Raw genomic sequence first — 22,398 nt, 5'->3', positions numbered from 1 at the left:
ATGACTTGCATATGGAGAAGAGACTGATAAGTAGCTATACATTATAATGATTTGGGTTGAAATACTTGAACTGAGAGTAAAAAGTGTAAGCAGTTAGTTATAGTGGTGTTTTTCTTTTCATCATGGCATTTTGGCCATAACGCTCCCTCTTGGTTGTGCCTTGCTCTGCCTGGCATGTTCTGCTGCTACTGCCTCTTCTCACTCATACACTAGAGGCCACATACAATTCACAGCAGGCAGGCAGGCAGGCAGGTTTTTACAAAAGAACACTTTTATTTTACAGAGGCGTAGGGCAACATTTTTAAGGCAGTAGGTGGGGCACAAATAATTTTACTACTAGGGTTAGGCTGCACTGAGGCAGGCAATGAACAAGACTACCATGAAGGGAAAAAACCTGAATGACCAGCACATTCCCCCACAGTCCTCCTGGTGTTTTCCAGAGACCGGAGTCCATGACAGAAAAGCCTTCTAAAGAAAGACAAGGTGAAGAGCCACCCCGCCTTTCAGGTACACATTAGAAGAAGAAACACACAGGACGCAAGACTGAAAGAAGATTGCGCAGAGGTCTGCCAATGACCCATCACTGGCACTCAGTATCAGTATCAGTATCCACTCAGTATCTTCTCCTCCCCTGGCGCTGGTGCCCACGCTGCTGCTTTTTCTCCCTCCGAGCTTCTGCTGTGGTGAACGTGATACAGTGCGCGTCCAGAAATTCTAGCAGCCTGCCCAGGGCAATCCTGATGCCATTCTGCTTCAATTCAGATTGCAGTCTAGCCAGTTCAAATGGCTGGTACAACAAAATCTGGCGGCAAAGAGCTGGCTTGGAATGGATGTACTGCCGCAACGCCACCAACGTGTCTGCCTCGTGGCCTGTTGACTGAGAGGCTGGGATGTCTTCTTCCTCCTTGGCCAGCATGCTGGTCTCACACTCAGTTGAAGAACTAGAAGAAAGGAAGAGGAAAATTCTATGAGAGCCAAAAAGAGAAACATTGGACTGTACTTTACCCACCCACCCCTTTTGAAGAGGAAAGTCCTGTTGACTCCAAAGACCTGGTTAGCTATATGGAACATTTTTGAGTGTCTCAGTCCAAACTTTTGTGAACTACAGTAACAAAAATCTAAATACACACTATGTAAAAAAAAACTGCAGAAGGGAGGGGATCGTCCCCAGCATTCAAAACTGTAACTAAGAGTGTAACCAAGAGTGTGACCAGAAGAACAGCTGGACTGGGCCAGACTGGGTCCATCTAGTCAGCCTTCTGTTTCGAAGAGGGGCACACGGAAACATGGCTTGCTGATAAGAGCCCTCCACCATGCCAAGTGTACCTCAACATCCAGCAACATGAACCCAGAAGCCCCGTTCAGCTGTCATGGTCAGTGATAGTCCCATCTTCCATAAATCTGTCCAACCCTCTTTTAAATCCATCTAAGCCAGTGACCATCACCACAGCTCTGTGGCAGTGAATTCTGTAAGTCTACCATAGTCCAAACTGTCCACCATACCACCTACAAGACCTTAGGGAACTTATGTGGAAGCCAATAGCGCAGTGATTGGTTTGGTGGCATCAGTGCTCTTGTCCCTTCCCAGCACAAGCAAAAATCAAAATAAATGATGCAGAAAAAAAAGTTCTGCAAATCTGATTATATTACAGTGGAAATGGAGGAGGGAGAAGTCAGCTTTTCTTAGTACAAAAGTTAGATAGCCACATAGCCATGGATGCTGCTAACTGCATACACAAAAAATTGTTCAAAGTTTTGCAAAATCACTCGCTGAGTCTCCAGTGGTTTTGAACACATGTTGTTCTCTACCTCAAAGCCATTCCCACTGTCTTTGGGGTTCCTTTCTCAGTATTTTCTCAACCAGAAGGCAGTGGGGGAGAAGTCCCACTGGATTTAACAGGGTTTATTCTTAAGTAACTGTACAGGATCATAGCCTTGAATGTATGAAGCTGCCTTATGCCATTTGTCCCACCAACACATCATTATCTACTGTGGAGATCCCCAACGTGGTGCCCGCCGACACCTTTCCTGCTGCCCACCAAGCAAGTAGGCAGGGCCAAGCGGGGCTTTTGCCCAGCAAGGCTTCCTACTGACCACTGGAGATTTGATTGGCTGTGCAGATTTTTTAAAAAGTTGCTTCAGCAGCCACTGCCAGCTCAGCGGAAGGCTCTTCACTGTTTCACTGCTTGACTGAAGGTAAACTGTAGTAGCCATTGTATGGCTGGCTCCACCTTTTGTGGAAGCCACCTTGTAGCTGCGTCCACTATCCTGTGTCAGAATTCCAAAGGTGCTTGCAGGCTCAAAAAGGAGGGTGGACTGCTGGTCTATTGTAAACAGCAAGGGGGCTGAAGGCCTTCTCCGCACACCATATCCCACTCCCTCACACCTTTTACCTGGAGGTGTCAGTACCTGAATGTGGGAACCTTCTCAGTGGGAAGCATGTACTCAAATTGTCCCCACTCTCCCACCCCACCTAAATCTAGAATAATTGCTATCTGAAGAAGTGGCCTGTACTCTGAACCCTCAACATCAAAACTGTGCTAGTCTTGGCCAAAGAGTTCCATTTTTCTTGGCAAAATTGTCAATTCTCTTACATCTGTAAAAAAAAATGTAGGCATTAACAATAAATACAGTGGTTTTGTTTATACCCACTATATAGTATAGATACACTATACAGCATATACATTTTAGAATATAAACAAAAATCAATATAGAGAAGTTATGCATGCTCACTGAAAAAATATTGAAAATGTGAAAGGGCAAACTAATCAAAAGTTTTAAAATAGCTAAAATCATTTAAATTTATAAAATTTAAATAAATACTTTGAATAATATCAAAAAAGCAAGCACTGAAGACAGCAAGTTTATTATTAATTTTATTATTTATTACTTTTTAAGTTTAAAAACTTGTTTTTCTTTTATTAACTCAGTGTTTGATTAATTGAGGAATTACCTTATTGTTACAGGTCTCATTGTGGAACAATTAAGCTTTGCAGCTGGCTTGGAGAAATTGGCTGCCAGGCCCAGCCCAAATTGGTAGACATCTGACAGTAGTGCCCTTTGGACAGGAACCCAAGTTCCTTACCTCTGCAAAACCAAAGAAGCATCACTGGCAGCCGACTTCGGAGATGCCGTGAGAGACTGGCTGATACTAATGGGAACCTCTGCTGAAGCAACAGTTGCTCTCCCAGCTGGCAGGCAGTGCCGCTTGGCCATTTGCCCAGTCCCTTGATCACCTGCCCCAGAGGGATCCCTGGAGCTGCCCCCATCCAGAAGCACTTGTGGGAGATCTGGAAATCTGGGTTGCTTCTCCAGGCATATGCTAGAAGCAACGGCTGAGAGAGGTGCACGTGGGGCTGTCTGGGTCACGCAGCCTAAGCCCGGCCGAGAGGACGTGGCCTCGTCTTTGGAGTCAGTTCTTTGGTGAACATACTGAAATATCTCCTTCAGCTTCAGCACCATCTGCCGCTTAGGTAGAGTGCGGACCCCAAACCTAGGGCAGAAGAGCCGAGGATCAGAATTTCAAACGCTAGCTTTCAAAATGTTACTTTAGTGATTTCTCCCAAGGGCCCTGTTTCTGTTCTGACAAGACCAACCTGCTCAATTCTTTCTTCAGCTCTGGGGTCTCCATGATAGAGTAAGATGGCATAGGAGTCAGTGGACTTGTGCATGGTCCTTCCCTCTCTTGGCAGACAAGATCTGTAGAAGAAGTTGGATAAAACCTTGAGAGTGTGGAGAAGCGCACTGAGCCCCCCACCCCACTCCATCACTCCGTTCCAACCACTTCACAAGCCTACAGAGGCTGGCACTGTCCAAGCTGCATCCTTTCCTCCTGGCCAAAACTCTGAGGGCAACCTTCAGATGGAGAAGGAGGTCAGGGAGGCAGCTAAAGGAGAAAGTGTTTGAACAGCAGGTGACTTCAACTGTATCAAGCAAGTACTTGTTTAGGTTGAACAAAAGGACTATAACAATAAAGGCAGAGGAGGTATGTTTTTGCTTGAGGCTCTTTTGGGTTTCTATCTGAGGCTTGTTTTTAGATCTAGCACATAGTCTGATGGTAGGGGGCTTCTGCTGCTGGAGACAGGTCATCTGGTTCAGTCTACCCCCTTGCAGGGGGAGAGAAGCCATGGCTCTCCACTTGAATTAAACAGAGTTCAACTCTTGCTGTAGGAAACGGCAGAGGTTTTTTTCTGAGTGTGGGCAACCAGGCTGTGCTAACAGGAGTTTTGCATGGAGAGTTAGTGAGGAAGTGTGTGAAGGAGGCATGAGAGAACCTCCAGAGACAAAGCTTCTTTAAAAATAACACACACCAGGGCTAGTTTGGAAGCATTAACAACTTAGTCAATAAAGAAAGCCAAGTTGATGAGGCCCAGTTCTAGAGTGGATTGTGATGCAGGAGGAGGGGGAGTTCCTGCCTTCTGCCCTAGGCTGTGTTCCCAACCCAAAAAGGTGCCAGCAGGGGGTTATGTGCCCTGTCAGAGGGCAGCACTTACAAGCATCCAAGCTGCACGTGCAGCTGGCCAATAGGACAAATAGTGCCCTCCAGGGAGGCCATTTTGCCTCCAAAAATGGCACAGGGAAAGGCAGGACCCCCCGCCCCCCGTCCAACTCAATCCAAACTGGGCTTCTGCAACCCTTTTACACAGGGTTGCCACTGGAGACTTACAACTGCAGAACAACTACCAGTCTCCATTGGGAACTCCTCCAAAAGGCTGTATTTCATTTGGCCCACAATGAGCAGCCCTGGTGGGAAGTGCCAACTCCATGTTAGAGATTCTTAGGGAAGGGAACGAAACAAATCTGATCCTGCAATACCCTTGTACGCTGTGGCCTCATTTGGAATTCTGTGTATAATTAAATTTGGCACATCTCAAAAAAGATATTGGCAGAACTAGAAGGATGTAGAAAAGGTGCATATTTTTAGAAATATTAAACCAAATACTTAATAAAAAACAGAAGCAATAAACCAGATAGATGACAAAGGAGCGAACAGATTGCTAGAAGGAGGATCAGGAGACGAAAGAGAAGCTGAATTAATTCTGCGCATCTGTCTTTGCTGCACAAGTTAGATACCCGCACCAGAATCTTATTGAATGGGGATTTATCAGCTGAACAAAAATTAACAAGCCAACACTGATAGTGTGACCAAACCTGATGACGCTGGTATCCGAGCCCCCTCCCACCACTGCCCTAAGGGGTGGGGAAAGCCTCACCTGGAATCCCAGTGAGGGATGGTCTCAGTGACACAACCCCCTGGATTAAGGAGTTCTCCAGGGACTCCAGGATACTATCCCAAAAATGGGAAAACAAGTATGATCAGTGTTTGTAAAATTAATCCTTTTAACAAACCACCAGAAAATTCTACTTGGAAAACTTCTCATGAATTACCATAAAACAATAATTTTCAAAGGAGCTGAAAATAAATTCCTCAGCAAGCTCATTCCTGCAGTTATATTTTCAAAAGGACACCAAGGGAACATTTCAAAACAATTAATACATTATCTTTTACCCCTAGCGAGTGTAATTCTCACTCCTATAATCATACCCAGAAAAAACACCCCAAAAGACCAGCCCAAGATTGGGAGTTCTTGGGCCATCTGCCCCTCCCCCTAAGCTGTCAACCCTCCCACTAATCTTTTCTCCAGGATCAGGCAAAGTATTCATTGCCTACTGCCTTTTTACCCTCCCTTAATATGGGAGGGATAAAAATAATTGCCAACCACCACCACCATTCATACACACCAGCCCTGAGCTGTTATATATACATTTTGGTCATTTAATAAAATTATCTTTAAAGTGGAAAGTCTGTCTTATTCCAACAAATATGCATCTGTGAATACAGATTTCAAAAGTTCTCTGTATCAACTTCCAAAAGATGTGATATTTGGCGTTGCACTGCCGATGGCCTTTTTTTGGGCAGATCTATGCCCAGGAACAAGCAGAGACTCTACCTCCTACTGCAGGGAGATATTCCGCAGGCTGGTTTGCCTCGCTCTGCCTACCTGGAGCACTCTCCAGGATACCTTCCAGCTCCCAATTCACAGTAGGTCCCATGTTCCTTCCTAGCTGTCCCATCTCAAAAAGAATAACATAAAACTGAAAAAAGAGAAAGACAACCAAAATTTCAAGGGATGGGGGAACTTTCCCAGTGAAGACGAGGCAACACTGTTGGAGGCTTTTTAGCTTAGGAAGAAAAAGCCAGTTATGGAGACAGCTGACACATGTATGGTGTGGAAAACGATGACGAGAACTTTTTCTGCCTCTTCTGTAAAACAAGAGTGAGTGATCACCTAATGAAATTGATAGGCAGCAGATCTTAGAACAGCTTAGAATGAGGAAAGATGTCATCTAATACATGATTAATGAAATGCAGGGCCAGAAGACTGGGGAGGCCATCAGACAGCTCTAAAATCAAGCCGAAAGAAATTAATGGAAGACAGATCCAGCAACAGCTGAAGCGAATCTCCCTGTTCAGGGGATGCCGGTCTATAAAACTAGTTGCTTGGATGTTGCTGAGGGGAGGGCATCATGGGAAAATGGATGGAAGCATTGGGCTGCGTCAATGTGAGAAACAGGATGCTAAACTAGGTCCAGCAGGGCTCTTCCCATATTCAGAATTCCCTCTTAGTTACAGCATCAGAGAGCTGATGCTGAGGAGGGAAACTTCTGCACTGAAAAGTAAGATACTTAAACCCACGTGCACAAACAATCACTTAAGTACAACCTCTGGACTGCATGGTGGATTAACGAAGAAGCTCAGAGAACGGTTTTGGAAATACTAGCCCAGATTTTCCCATTTCCAGTTTCATCCACTTATCACATGTCCAACAACTTGCATTCTTATCCGCAAAACAAGAAAGAGGCCTGGGTTCAGAGCATGGACTTACCAGGAGTCTTGTGAACAGGCACTGTAGCAGACAGCCTCTGGGTGAGAGGAAGGACCTCAGGCTCATCTTCCCCACAGTCACCCTGACCTCGAAAATTCAGGCTCCTACTGTTGCTCTGCTCAGAAACTGGCAGATCCTCTTCCCACACAATGCTGCCCCATGAAAGATGTGCTGCTGCCTCAGGCTCCTCTTCACTGTCATCCACAACCACCACATCAGCCTCAGTCTTTCCACCTCCGGCTAGGCAGGCAGGCGAGCGTGGAGATCCATGACCAAGTGGAAGAAAGTCCCGCAGCGACTGCCTCTTTGAGTTAGGGATCACCACAGACTTCTGAACAAGATGGCTGTCCTGTGCGTCTCCAGTCCATTGATCTTCAGGTCCAGAGGTCCATCCAGGTTTTGCAACCTGTTTAGCATTTGGGCCACTGCAATTCAGCAGAGGACTGACTGACACAAGCCTTTTGCCACAAGTCTCTGCTTCACTACAAGGAAGCTCACCCAGCAAAGGCTCCCCGGTGCCCAATTTGTTCTGATCCTCCAAAGACTGCCCCTGGCAGCAGGAAACATCTACACCCAAGCTGAGTTCACCTTCCATTGCCCTTGACTCTTTCCAAGATGCCTCCCACTCCTTGGACAGGAATCCCATCTCCTCCTCCTGCTTCCTTTGGTCAAACTTCACCTCTTCATCAGGGTCCAGCATCAGACAGTTCACACGGGAGGAGAGTGGCGGAGATGGTGGGGCATATTTGGCGCTGTCTGCAGCTCTGCTAGCAATCACTTCTAAAGAAGCCACTCTCTTCATCTTGGAGAATTTCTGTTCTTCGATTTGAGAGGGCCTCCCAGTTGCCTCTGGCGGTGTTGGAGAAAAGAGAGTAGGCGAGAGTTCTCTGCAAAAACCTCCCCTCTGTTTGGGAGATGTGGGGGGCACAAGCAGTTCCTGAAAATCACCACTGGAAAAGTTCCTTGAAACTGGCAAAAGTCCCTTCCCCAGTCGCAGGGGAGTGGAAGACTTAATCTCTGTGACATCCTCACCAGTTGCATCATCACTGGGTTCCCTGTCATTGTAACTCTGTTGGAAAAGCTCCACATATTCTCCCAATGATGCAGACTTGAGGCTCTTATCTCCCAGCTCCTTTGAAGTCGGATGTCTTCCAATGGCTGCTCTGAGGGGTCTCTGCTGCTCAGCATCCTGCTGGGGCTCAGGAGGAAGATTTGTCTCAGTCTCTTTTCTGGTATGTACCTGCAGCTGGGATGGCTCCAGGTCAAGGCTGCTCTTCCATTTTGTATGGATCACAACCGCTATGGAGTTCTCTGGCCCTGCCACCTCCTCTGATTCAACCGTGGGCCAAGCACCAACATTAGCCATTGTGTTTCTCTGACTGCTGCAGCCTTCCTCCTCTACTTTCCGCTGGGTGGCAGCAAACTCATAGATCTCCTCTAGTTCCTGCTCATCCACCATGTTCTCAGTGCCTGGCTCCTCTTGCAGCAAAGCTTTGTCCTCTTCCTCTTCGCCCACCCATATGGACTTCAGGAGCTCCTCAAACTTCTCAACTCTTTCTTCCTCTTCCCTTCCAGAGGTGCCAACATCAGGATGCCCACACCAGCCGTGGCTTGCACACAGAGCTGCCAACTCGGCCACCCCAAATCTACAAACAATACAACCAAAAATGAATGCCCCTCCTCCCCCAAGGTCCTCTCTCTCTGCCACAGATTTAAAGACTTATCCCCAGCAGCAGATGAGAGAGCCTGATCTCCAGCTTCAGCTGGATCTCTAGCTAGAACTGCCCATCCCACAGAAAAACATCTTGCCAGGAAATGCCCTGAGGGTGCAGCATCATACAAACCTCATGGCCAGACCAGCCACATCTGAAAGCATGTCTGGAGGAATGAAGTCATCCGCAGTATAGAGATAGTTCAAGAACACACGAGCAGCCTCTCCTGGGACATCATTCAGCAGCACACGACGGGTCCTCCCTCCTCCTTCTTCTGCCACCACGAAACCTCTCTGATCAACCTGGCAGCATAAGGGGAAAAGCAGCAGAGGCCTCCAGCATCACATTCTCTACACCCAGACTTGGGAACCTCAATTGCTGGCATCTGGGGCAACATGCCCTATCAGCAATATGCTTGTGGCACAGAGCCCTGTCACAAAGATGTGCTTTCCAGCGGCCTCTGCACACAGGGATAACACATGAAATAGCTGACAGAGGAACACAAAGAGCTCAAGGTGGCTTGAAGTAGGAGGGCCAGCTGCTCTGCCCAAGACCTTCTACTTAAATTCTGAAGCCTGGCAGACACTACTTTTTTCTGTTTTCATCTTTGCAGTACCTTTTCATATTTTAGTTCCACTCAAGCTCTCCTTCACTCTCATTCTTTCTGGCATTAACTTTGGTTTGTCCCTCCAGCCTCTTCCCCACCAACTATCATCTTGAATTCTTCATTTCATCTTACCTATTTAGGTCCTAACTGTGTTCACATTTCTTCTTTGGTACTAACCTCTGGTACAGCAACAGCACAGTCTTATACTGTACCACCAAAGGACAGCAACCAAGCCTATACCAGCACAACAGGGCAATATTGCATTACTAAAAACCTTGATCTTGCATTCTTTCACTCTCAAGCATCCCACAGAGGTGGCCAAGTACCCCACCACCTGCTCCCAAGCACTGGCACAGCTTTGCCCTCCAGAGCACTATATAAACTCCAGTCAGGACACCCATAGCTTAGATGACGGGGTGCATAGTGTGGCATGGGGGCTATGTCATGTGCAGTTCACACACATCCCTCCACGACAGAAACAAACTTTAGTGATGGGAACCTCATGTAAAGGGCCATTTGAAAAACAAGAAGACCTGAGTACAAGCAGCCAAGGTTGAGAAAAGCAGGTTGCTCACCTGTGCATTCACAGAGCTGGGCTTTGTGCCAACCAACAATTCAGAAATGTCTAGAAGTAGCTTTTTCACTCAAAGACCTCCATGTCATAAACACTGCCTTGAACTGCACATGCAGGGAGTAAGAAGCTGCACCTTCACACTCAGTTCCTTCCAATACATAAGAATACTCTGCAGCGTGTTAAAGGCACATGTGACAGAGAATAGGCTGCATGAATACACAGACTACTAAAAGAACAACAGTTACAGCTACGCAAGCTCCATTTATTTCTTCATGGTCTCTGTGTATCACACTGAAGGATTAGCTAATTAACCTGGAGGAAGGGTACAGGTGCATCAACTGAAGAAAGTGAGGAGGTATCTGCCCTGGCACGCATATCGAAAACATACTGCTTGATGGACATGGATGACTGGGCCCAGGTAGTGCAAGTGGAATATCTCTGGAGAAAGGATGGAAGGACCCTCTGGTAGAGGATGCTGAATGTAGAAGGCTAGTTAGTAGTACTGTTCATGGCAAGAGTCAAAGAAATGCTGGTGATATTCATCATGTCCATAAGCATAAGGATCACATTCCTCCCAGTAATGAGTCTGTTAGCACGGTGAAATGTGCATAGCACCAATCCAAAAATCAATCCCTAGAGGAGTGACTGAATTATTTAGGAGGGCATTTTATGCAGGTATTAGGACTGTATTGTATGAAAATGGTTCAGAAAGATCCTTTGGTAAAGAAATAGGGACTGTAGACTATACTACAATCCCTATCTGTTGCTGCAAGTATATCCCTACTAGGAAATTTCTGCATGTTTAGCTCTGTATCAAATTTCAGCTTGTTTTTTTTCACATTTTCTGCTTTCTAATACCCTATTGCATTGTTTATTGAATGTACCAGCTGTAGATCATATTGACTTACACTACATAATTCTTGAGTATCAGTGAGAAAGGTAGACTATAAATAACACAAATAAACGAAATTTCGGTACTGTGGGAGAGATTTGTGACAGACAGAGCTGAGGCAGGAAATATGGTGTTTCACTGATAGGATCTTGGGGAGATGGGGATACTGAAACAGAAGGATGAAGGGGGAAAGTTCTCTGAGATTCTTCCAAAAGACTATCAGAAAAAGGCACAATACAGACGAGGCCAAAGGGTTTGAGGCACTGACAGGGCCAGTGCTTCTAGGACGGGCGCTGGTGGGCCTCTGGAAGCTCCGGATCTGAAATTCTGATGGTCTCTGTGGATAATGCCAACAGCTTCAATACAGAGGGTCCTAACATGAACTCCTTGGGATGTTTCTGATTCTTTTTGGGGTTGGTTTCAAAAGTTCCAGGAACATGGCCTTTTTTATTCTTAAGAGTCTGAGCCACACACAAGAAACAGACCTGGCTGGAGCATCAACACAAAATGCAGGGCTGTCAATGACCTCTCTGAAGTAGATGCAGGCGTTGATGATAAGATGGAGGATGTATTTTACCACACAAGGCACTGGAATCTAGAGGCACAGTTCTGCCAAGCTAGTTTAGTGTATATGAGAGAGACAGAGAGAGATTCCAAGGGACTGTTGCTGAAGTGGTCAAAAAAAGCAGCTGAGCAGGAAAAAGTCACAACTTCTACCTCTTTATGCACGTGCTATCCAAGGTTATGCTGAGGGCAAGCCAAAAATAAAGCTCCAGCAGTTGCTGAAATATTGCTTTGTGTGGGTGCAAAGACAACCAATATGCTGCAGAGAGACCACCAAGAATTAACAAACATTATTGTAGTATTTGTCTCACACTGCTGTGCCCTGAATCTTGACACCAAGGAGTCACAGACACCAAAGAGGAGACCCGACTCCCCAATATGGGTGCAAGGACTATAACCCCTAACAGCCTCCCCCATGTAAAAACTATTAAGGGTGCAGAGGAGGAAAGCTGCTGTCTCTGACACAGCACATCAGAAAACTGGGGCCCACTTGCTCTGTTTACTTATTTACTTCATGTATGCCTTACCTTTCTCTTCAGTGGGGACCCAAAGCAGTTTACATTGTTCTGCTTGCCTCCATTTTATTCTTACAACCAACCTATGAAGTAGCTTAGGCTGAGAGAAAGTGATGAGCCCAAGCTCACCCAGCAAGGTCCATGGCACAGGATGAAAGCAGGCCAAATGTATTCATCAAGTAAAGCCCTGTGATTTTATAGTGCTCAATGTCAAATTTTCAGCAGGGGGAGGGGAGGGACATGCACATGTCCTCTAACATGCATACACAAACATAGGCATCCATCCCACACCCTTACTTACAACTTCCATTAGCTGTGGGCATCGGGCATAAAGCACAAACATGTGAGCATAAAAGACCTCTCCGCTGTCCACCTGAAACTGGATGTCACTTAGATGGGGATTATTAACCATCCCCCTGAAGGCTGCTGCTAAGGAGCCAAGCAAGAACTAGAACAAGGGAGAAAAACAAAATTACCACCAAGACATGATTTCATAGCTCTTGTTGCTCTGGTGGGAGGATCTAAGCCCCCTCCCTCCCGACTCTAAGGACTCCAACCGCTTCACCACCCTACTCCCTCAAAATCAGCATTCCCTGTGCTTTCAACAAACTTAACAACACTGAGGTTTCCCTTCCAGTGGGATTTTTTGCTTTTCAGCAAGCATTTTGGTTCTGAGCAGCAAAAGTCTTGGTCTTGAGCATTTCATTCACATTCTCCGGCCCAGTGCTAGTCAGGTTAATTTCCCAAGTAAAACAAAAAGTCCAGTGGCACCATAAAAACTAGCAACAGGTATTTCAATATGAGATTTTTTGAGTCACAGCTCACTTCCTCAGCTATATGGAAGGGAAATCAAACTGTGGACTGATTTTTCCAGAGGCCCTGTCCCGTCACTAAACTGTTAGCAAGCACTGAAAAGAGGCTGAGAGCATTTCAAAAGATCGCAGTCCCTTACATATCTTCCTAGCTACGTAAAATTGTCCAGAAATTACAATGTGCTCTTACTGGCTGACTGCTGCTTTTCAGAAGCACCTTCTCCTTGCGTGACCGATCAAGATTGCTTTGCAGGATATTGCCTGGCACCACCTCTTGCCCTCAATAAAAAAATACACACACAATAAAAAAACACACACACACACACCCCTGCTGAAATCCAGACATCCATCTGCTCTTATGGATGGACCAACACTCGCCCTATCCCACCCCAGACCAGCGCTACCTCTCAAGCTGAGAAAGTGCTGGCCTCCACCACTCTACAGCAGCTCATCCTCACCTAATTCCTCTGTTTGCTGGACAGCTGGATTCCACTGAGTGAGTGTCAGTCCTTCTCCAGCCAGCTCCATGAGATGCTGCAGAGTGTCTGCATCCTTCTGGCTGCAGACTAATTCCTTCCTTTCCTCTCTGGGACTCTTGTCTTGAAGGTTTCCACAGACTCTTTCTTGGAGAAGCCCATTATCAAGGAGCATCTCCTCAGACTCTGCTCTGTCAGATCCCAATAATGGCAAAACTGAGCTCCATGCCAGTCTCTGCAAAAAGGAAAAGGGGGTGGTACATGGCATATTTATTTAAGTGTATATGTTGGTTCAACATCTAGGGACAGGAACCACATGCAGAAAGTTTGCAGTACAGGAAGGAATGCCAGAAGATCCCTCTTGATATGGCTCCTTACTGACTTGGTACTCACCCAACTGGCAAACTCAAGGGAGCACATGGAGACAAGAGAAACAGAAGCAGAGGAAAGGTCTGAGGGATTCTGTTCCCAAGCCGTGTAAGACCTTGTTATCAAAACCGGCAGTGTACATTCTGCCTAAGAAATTACATGTAACTGGGATGGGTATTCATTACACTCATCTCATCCTACCATAGGATTTTATTTTTGGATGATTTTTTCCTACGCTTCAAGGTAAGAACAATGCAAAAACAACCACCACCACCAAAAAAAAAGGATTAAGAAAAGCAAATGAGCAAGGTACTACTGTTTATAAACGCAGATACTGCATACATCTGATCCAAATTTAGAAACTAAAAGATGTTAAAGTTAGAAAAATTGACATCTCTTGTAAGATCTGTTTTCAGGACTTGAAACTTGCATAACTGAATTACAGATGTGAAGGCCCAGGAAAAAAAACTGGAAAAAAGAAACAGCAATTCCCCTCTCACTCCCACCCTGTGGACTTCTTTCTCATTTTTATCCAACTGAAAAAATTGAGAAAATTTGCGGGGCGCTGGAAAAAAAAAACCCTCTTATGAAATATTTTCTCTTTTGGAATGAGTGGAATGCTTTTTAAGACAAGGTAATGTAAACATTTTTATGTTACAGCATTATTTAATGATAATTCCTGTGTATACGGAAAACACATTTGAAGAATAAGCTTAAATTTAGTCCACAATTAACATGCTATCATGTGTATGTTAACACACTGTTGAGCAACTCAATGTTTTCCAAGTTATAAACCTGATCTCCAAATACTGTTAGCTGGCCTTACTGTGGCTTGTACAACATTGCTTCTGTCTAAATAACACCCACTCTTCCTGTGCTATAAAATCTGTATTCTCTATTCAACATTTATTTTTTTCCTTCCTGTCAGATGGTAAAAACTAATAACAATACAGACACGACAGTGCCACTGCGGATAATTTCAATACAGGTTCATATTTGTGTGTATCAGTTAAGACAATCATGCTAATATACAATGGTCAAGACAAAAATATTGTTAAAACAGTGCTGTGGTTACAGCAACCGACCGTACTGGTAATTAATGCATTCCATTCATCCAAAGCTGAGTCCCAAAACACAAACATAACAAGTTTTCTGGATTTTTTTCTCATTTTGTTTATCTTTGTCAGATAGGACTTTTCATAATAAACCACAACAGGAGCAGAAGTTCTATAAATATATTGACTGAAAGGAGCTCCCAGTTCAACAACAATATAATGGATCCGTCTTCTGATTCATCAAAGTGTTGGCACTAGCATATGCCATTATGTGTCAAGGCAGGATGAGGTGACAGCAATGAGCAACTCTGCCTCTCTTGCTCATGTACTGAGTGTACTTGCAGTTTTGTGGAAAAGCTATTCATAAATTTGCTTGTAAAAAATACAAAAGAAAAGAAAAAAGAGCATGTCATCTAGGAAGCCTGTACAACAAGACCAGCAACAGAAGGACCCTAAACCAAAGCTGTGAACATCAAATATGTGTACAGTGTTCAATATATATTAACAGGGATCCACATGTACAAGCCTTAATAATCACTCAGGAAGTACATTGAGCTCCCCAGGTTCAAAACTAATTCTGAGACCTTTATCAGATATATCACTCACTGCGCATCTCATTGGTTGATAAATTAACAAGCCAAATGCTTGCACAATGATCTTATCTTGAAAGTAAAAATACAGAATACTCCATCTTCTTCAATCACTTGAAATATAAACAGCAGCAAATTAAGCAGGAGCAGCTGTTTCCTGCATTTTACTTTCAAGCTGGGACCACTGTGCAAGTATGTGGCTTCTTTATCTATTAATCAATGAGATGGACATTCAGTGATCATACCATCAAAACTGCTGAAGGTTACAGAATGAGTATTGAATCCGGGGAACTCATAATGTTCTTCCTTATTGTTGCACATGTGGATCCATGATGTTATATACTGAACACTTACTGCTATAATGGTAGATCTTTTAGTATACACTTCTTATTCACTGCACTGGTTCAGGGTCATTTTGTTGTAGGTAACATAGCTATTTATAATTTTGTTCCATAAACATCCTAAATAGTGCGATTGTGTACACTAAGTTATAAATGAGGCATTTTATAGTGTTAAAGTAGTAAAATATTTCAATCTTTCCAAAACTGTTTTCCCATGTTTTCAAAAGATACATCTCTAAATTGGATTATTCCGTTTCCAATCCTTTTCCAACCATCTTTATATATTAGCTCCCTCATCTTAAATATTCCAGATTAGATACAAAGTATAAAAGTTATGAGTGAGAAGAAGGCAGCACAGGTTAGTGACAGAGCTTTGTATGCTAAAAGCCCCAAGATGAGTCCTGGACATCTGGACAATTGTAAAAAAAGGATCTCTGGTCACTGTCCTTACAGAGACAGCGCCAATCTGAGCAGGCGTGGCTAGGCCAGATGATTCAATGGAAATTATTTTGTACATTCAAATATTTTCGCTACAAGAGAATTACACAAGAGAAAAAATAATGAAACCTTAAGCAGCTGAAACTGGCCCTGACCTGGACAGCCCAGGTGAGTCTGATCTTGTCAGATCTCAGAAGCTAAGCTGTTTCGGCCTTGGTTAGTAATTGGATGGGAGACCTCCAATGAAGACCAGGGCTGCAGAGACAGGCAATGGCAAGCCACCTCTGTTAGTCTCTTGCCATGAAAACCCCACCAGGGGTCGCCATAAGTCAACTCTGACTTGAGTGCACTCTCCACCAACAGCAGATGAAACTAGTAAAAGGTGCTTCTGGGCTTGTAGGTACACATAAAAGCAGGGGTTCCTTCATGCTGTGAATCTGGTTAAAAAACTCCCCTCCCTCACAAATACACACCTGATCTGTCTGCCACTGTAAAGCAGGAAGAGTCGAGCCAGCCACACAGAAGGGTCCAGAAGCAGACAGTCCTATTAACGAGCTCCATTCCCACAAAGAACATGGTGGCCTTTTGGACGATGCCAGAGGCCAGTCCACTTTCCCGGACAGCTCAGACTCCAAGAGTTGGCTGGTAGGCAGAGAAGGGGTGCTGGGAAATTCTTCCACTTCGGATAGCAGCAATGCCACTCGCTCCTCAGTTTGTTTGCGGGCCTTCTCTAGGTCTTGGAGCAAGAGTGTTGGTGGTGAGTGAGGAGGCATCACACGGTTCTTTTTCTCTACATGATGACATTAAAAGAATATCACTTATTACATCCTCAAAAGAGAAGCTCTCAAGCTTGGGCCTCGGGGGCTGCCTAGGAAAGCCCATGCCTGCAAGGACACTACAGCACTCCTCCCACCTGCAGAGGTAAATCACACCTTGTCTTCTGAGCACACTGTTCCTATGCCAGAGCAAAAAGTCTGAAGACAGGAAGCTACCTCTCACACCCACAGCCTGGCCCAATGACAGACGGAGAAGTGATTAACACATGGGCTACTTTTTCTGTCAGCTACCTTGAGATTATTTTTAAAGAAAAACAGCAGGACAAATGGGGGCACGGAGGAATGAGTATCCTGAGAAATGACAAGAGGAAGGGCTGGAGCAATACGCGGCAGGCCCAGCCAAGTTCCTGCAGCTTCTAATGAATTCTCAGCCGTGCTACCTGATTCCCCAATCAACCTATTTAATCAATTCAAAGAATTCTGAAGTGGGCGAATGGTCATCAGCACAGCCAGATTATGGGTAGCCTGCTGCTTTAATCACAGCTGAGCTCCTGACAAGTCTCAGCAGCATTTGAACCATACCACCCCACAACCTCCCCACATTGCAGCCCAAGCAGAAGCACTATCAGTTTCATAAGGTGCAAGCGGTTATGGCAGAAGTACTACAGGCCAAAACACCACGAGGTCATCCACAGTTCTTCCAAGTAGCTGGGGCAAAGGAACTATCAGGTGGAAGGTCCGGCATGCTCCCACGGAGAAACACAAGGTTCCAGAATCATTATGGAGCATTGAACAAAAGCTCCCATGAAACATTCTCTTTTGGAAGAAAGAAATGCTTTTTTTTTTTTTAAGACAAGCTGTTACTCAAAATTTGTACTAGGAAGATTTTTATGCAAGACAATCTACAGCATAATTCCTGTGTATACCGTAGTCATAAAATATTTTCAAGGATATATTTGTTTAAATATTACTAATTTTGTTCACATATAGTGAACAAGGAGCCCTGTGGCGCAGAGTGGTAAGCTGCAGTACTGCAGCCCAAGTTCTGCTCACGACCTGAGTTCAATCCTGGCGGAAGCTGGGTTCACATAACCAGCTCAAGGTTGACTCAGCCTTCCAAGGTCGGTAAAATGAGTACCCAGTTTCCGGGGGTAAAGTGTAGATGACTGGGGAAGGCAGTGGCAAACGACCTCGTAAAAAGTCTGCCAAGAAAATGTTGTGATGCGACGTCCCCCATGGGTCAGTAATGACTCGGTGCTTGCACAGGGGACTACCTTTACCTATATTATACTAATGTGTATTATAATGCATTATAAAACACTGTTACAAAAGTTTAACGCTATCTAAATGTGCTGCTAATCCTTTTTTAACTGTTTCAAACTGTGTAAACGCTTTCTTTTGTTTGCTTTTTATTTTGTTTTTTCTAACTCTCATATGGCAGAAACTAAGGTCTAGTTGCTATAGTAGTACAAGGAGAAGCTGTCTGTACAGCTCACATGCTCTCTTTAGCATTGCATGTACTTGTAATTTCATGTGTAGAAAGTTAAGATATATATGCTTTTAAACTGCAAATATACAAAACAATATATGCTAAGGTATAAAACACATCAATCAAGTTATTTTACCACTTTAACAAACTTAGACCAAAATCTAGATTTCTTCAAAATCTTCAAAATTTCTAGAAATTTTACATCTCTAGGCTAAAGGTTTGTAAAACAGACTAGAATATATTGATCTCTGATTGACTATTCTGAATAATATTTTTTAAATTGTATGAATCAAGCTGTACTTTATGGGCTTGAATTATGATCTACAATGCGCCTTTACAGGCTGGGTTATTCTGCTATTTTAGAATTAATTTTAAGAAAAAGTGGATAATTTTTGGATAGGTGTGCTCTTATCTTTTAAGCCTGGAACAAAATGAACCAAGCCCTCTCTGGGCATCTTACATACTCCTCTCCAATTTGTGAATATCTCAGCCGAAGGCCACCTCAGATTCTGACAAAAGGTGGATCAATGAACAAGAAAGTGCCACATGTATATGATTAGATTTTGCCATTTGCAAGATGCATGAAAGTGAAAGGAAAAATTATATGCAACTTGGGGGGGGGAGGCATAGTCATCTCTTTCTGACACTACTCAACATGTCCATTCTCAGTTTAGGAATGCCACAGATGGGCAGCCTCCAAACTGACCTGCTTTGGGGTTCTTCTTTCCATGCCAAGCTCTGTTCCGTCTCCCACTTGTCAGCAATTTGGCCTTTGCCTCATCTTCCTCATGGAGAGATCGTGACATTGCCATGGCAAGCAGCAGCTCCTCCTCTATATCTTCCCTTCTAGATTCAGTCTTGCGCTTTTTTGTTGATTGCTCCACACAGGAGGATCCTTTTCGCTTCAATCCACTAAGCACAACAGAAATCAAATTAACTGCTACTGGAGCCACTGCAGCCACCAAATGAAATAACTGCTCTGCAATTCTCTCTTAGTTATATAATATACTGATCTGATCCTGCACTGAAAAGCAGTAGAGGAGCAAGCAAGAAACAGCCTTAACTTTACAATCTTTGATCCTACCTTTTAAACTACTCATCTCTATTTTGACGTGTTAACCAGTGTCATCCAACAAGGCTTGTCAAGAGACCAGGCTGTCTTTTATCACAAGAAAGGCAGCCACTGCATCTGACACAGCCCTCAAGTTCAGCTTCCAAAGACTCCAAAGTGCTACCTCTCTGCTTGGCTGGGTCATTTACTGCTCACCTGGGAAAGGCGAATTTTCTTACTGCATTTAAGATTCATTTTATGCAGTCACTGTGGCCTCCCTGAGACTTCTGCCTTGCACCCCCCACCCCCATATACACACTTCAGGTTAATCCCCACTCCATGATAACATATTCAATTCCATACTCTTGTTCTGGATGCAATGAACCTGACTCCCATTTAGATTTCACCCTCTACACTCCAAACCAAGCAGTATTTTTTTGCAATTAATTACACACTATTACTAGCCTCCAGTCCCAATTACATGAAAAGGACCTTTTCAGCAGGCCCCAAGTTGAGGCAAAAGCACAGTCTCCAAGTAGGACCCCCCCGCCCAGGACTTTCCACCATCCACCTCTCACCCTGCTGCAAAAGTCTCTATTCCGCTCACCTCAGGGCCGCAGGGAAGCTGCTGCCAAGGGCAGAGGTCTTCTGTCTCAGGGCCTGAAGCAGCAGGTGGGGAGGGACTGCCATCCTGGCCGCACAGCGTTTCAAGTGGTTGCCTCGGCCCTCAAGTACACTGAAGCCCTTTCCACAGATAGGGCACTCTGAAATACTACTAGCCACTGGTAGATGAAGCCTCTCCATGCCATCCAAACATCTGCAAAAGAAAAATCTGGATTTCCTTACTGATTAAGGCCACTAGTCTCCATCCTGTAACCGGGTCCAAAACCAAAAGGGATCCAGGGCAGATAAATTACCCAGGAAGACCTGGAGTTGTTCTGCCTCTGATCTCTCTTATCATTTCGCCCAGGAAGGATAAATTAGAGACCACATCATTCGCCTGTAACAATCATTTTTAAGTAGCAGATAGTAACCTGAGACAATGACTGATTTACGATGGGCATGAGGAACTCATTCATGTAATCTTTATAAGCTTTCCATAATCAGATCTTGAAGCCAACAAAGTACCAAAATACTTGGTATTTGAGCTGAGTGCGCACTAGTAGGGTCAATGGTAGTAGCAAAGTAGGATTTCCTTGCCACTGTCACCACCGCCTCAGTCCAATTCAGTACACATTTTCTGCCAACAGTTTTACATGTCTCCCAGCACTCTTCAAGTCACCCAGCTCCATGGTAAACCCAGGCCAGATTCTACCTTGAGGGTGCAGGAGGTCAAGGGGAGTCAACCATTTGATTGCTTCTAGGAGCTTCTAATTCTAGGTTCTGACTGTGTCCTCAACACTGACCTAGACTGAAACTTTTATATCCCCCAGAGCATTCCCAAAACCAATTAGATCCATTAGGCTCCACAGGCGGGCCATTTTAACCAACCTCTCACTCTTGCAGAGAGCATCAGTGCCACATTGAGCCATGTCCTGAGGAGGTAGCAGTCAGACTAAGGCACAGGTTGATCCTCCAGTCCCAAACTAGACCTTCACCAGAGATACAGCATAAAAATTAAGTTTAGGATATGCCCTTTATTATGCATAGGGTCCCATCACAATGCAAGAGAGACCGATAACAGCCAGAGAGGCTACAAATCTTTTGGAAAAAAGTTTATCAAAGAACAGCCTTCAGTTTCACTTGCCTACACTTTACAGTAACTTTCCACAGTTATTATTCCTATGTCTCTTCGGGGAATGTTTGTGCAAGCCCGTTTAGGCTTTTCACTGAAATGGTCCCTGTATAGGTAGAAAGAGGCATTAACAACCACTGGGAGGTAGAGATTTAAACATCAGATTAGGATCTTGGAGATCCAGGTTCAAATCCCCACTCTGCCATGGAAGCTCACTGGACGACCACCAACCAGAGTCATGTCCTCTCTACCTCACCAACCTTGCAGGGTGGTTGTGGTCAGGATCAAACGCTCCTGTGGGTCTCCACCAAGGAGAACAACATGGGGTGCAAACAGGCCAAAAACTCCACCGTTGCAAACGAGCTTCCCACTGGCCCCCTCCTGAGGGATCAGGGGTAGGATTGCCAACTTGGTGGCTGGAGATCTCCTGGAATTACCACTGCTCTCCAGACGACAGAGATCAGCGCTCCTGGAGGAAATGGCAGATCTGGAGGGTAGACTCTATGAAATGATATCCCAATTCCACATTTCCCAGGCTCCACCCGCAAATCTCCAGGGATTTCCCAAGCTGGAGGTGGCCACCCTACCGGGGCTGGGTTCCCTTCCTCACCGGTTGGCGTGCTGCTGGCGCCGGGCGGCGTTGAGGCGCGAGAGGTCCTTGCCGCAGAGTTGACAGAAGACGCGCGCCTCTGGCCCGGCCCCGCCCCCGCTCAGCTCCCCGTCCTCCTGCCGAAGGGCCGGTAACGCCACGACCCCGGAGGAAGGAGGCTCGCCTGGAGCGGGGCAGGAGGACGAGGCGGCGGACGGTTCCCCGGAGCCCTCAGCCGCCTCCCGCCGGCGCCGACCCCCCGCCGGCCGCCGGCGCAGGCCGCGCAGCTCCTTAAAGTCGTCGTCCATCCTCGCCCTGGCTGCGCCAGGCTCCGGCGGCGCTCTTCTTACCGAGCGAGTCGGGGCTGGCGCGAGAGAACCGCGCAGCTGGAGAGAGACGGAAATGGGAGGTGCGTCCGCGGGCGGACTCTATGGTACACCATCGAGAGGAGGAGAAAACCCCGACCGTCGCCCGTAAAAACCAGGGGAACGGTGCTGCCGGCCTCCTGAGGGGCTTCAGAGGGGACGCTGAGAAAGGCCTGAGGAGGAGCTGGAGGGTGCGCGGAGGTTCCCCCCCGCCCCAGCACACATACGTAGGGGTGCTGAGGGGATATACAGGGCAGACAGCGGGGGGGGGGGGGCACAAATGATGAAAGGCGGGGCAAGGACGGAGTGAGAAGGGTGGGAAATGTAAATGTTGACGTGAGGCGGTGACCTGGCCTGAAGGGGCTGACCTTTGACTTGGATGTGATTACGGGGTTGGCTCTCTTGTCCTTGGTGACCCAAAGGATGGCAGAGAAAAGAGGGGTCGTGCTGCTAGTGGAGGGCGGGTGGCCGCTTCCTCGCCTTCCATTTGGAGCCACTGCCTGTCTCTGAGGGCCAATACGGATCATTACAGCAGCGCAGCCATGATCCTCTGGCCCAGGG

General features: G+C 45.7%; 1 protein-coding gene across 1 annotated transcript; it reads right to left on the bottom strand.

Annotated features, from left to right (window-relative positions):
- Positions 1–253: 253 nt before the first annotated feature.
- Positions 254–21,827, bottom strand: SLX4 (SLX4 structure-specific endonuclease subunit). The gene is made up of 12 exons (XM_054992225.1): positions 21,494–21,827; positions 19,756–19,965; positions 18,804–19,009; positions 16,306–16,622; positions 13,022–13,274; positions 12,754–12,842; positions 12,053–12,199; positions 8,732–8,901; positions 6,888–8,533; positions 3,597–3,699; positions 3,086–3,493; positions 254–941 (listed from the first exon to the last, which is right to left on the bottom strand). Exons 1-12 carry the CDS (start codon positions 21,778–21,780, stop codon positions 614–616), a joined length of 4,164 nt encoding a protein of 1,387 aa, XP_054848200.1. The 5' UTR covers positions 21,781–21,827; the 3' UTR covers positions 254–613.
- Positions 21,828–22,398: the final 571 nt, after the last annotated feature.

This window comes from Eublepharis macularius, chromosome 12, assembly GCF_028583425.1.
Source record: "Eublepharis macularius isolate TG4126 chromosome 12, MPM_Emac_v1.0, whole genome shotgun sequence".
Classification (NCBI taxonomy): domain Eukaryota; kingdom Metazoa; phylum Chordata; class Lepidosauria; order Squamata; family Eublepharidae; genus Eublepharis; species Eublepharis macularius.
The sequence above is the reverse complement of the archived record's forward strand: the minus strand, read 5'-3'. Positions and strand labels throughout refer to the sequence as shown.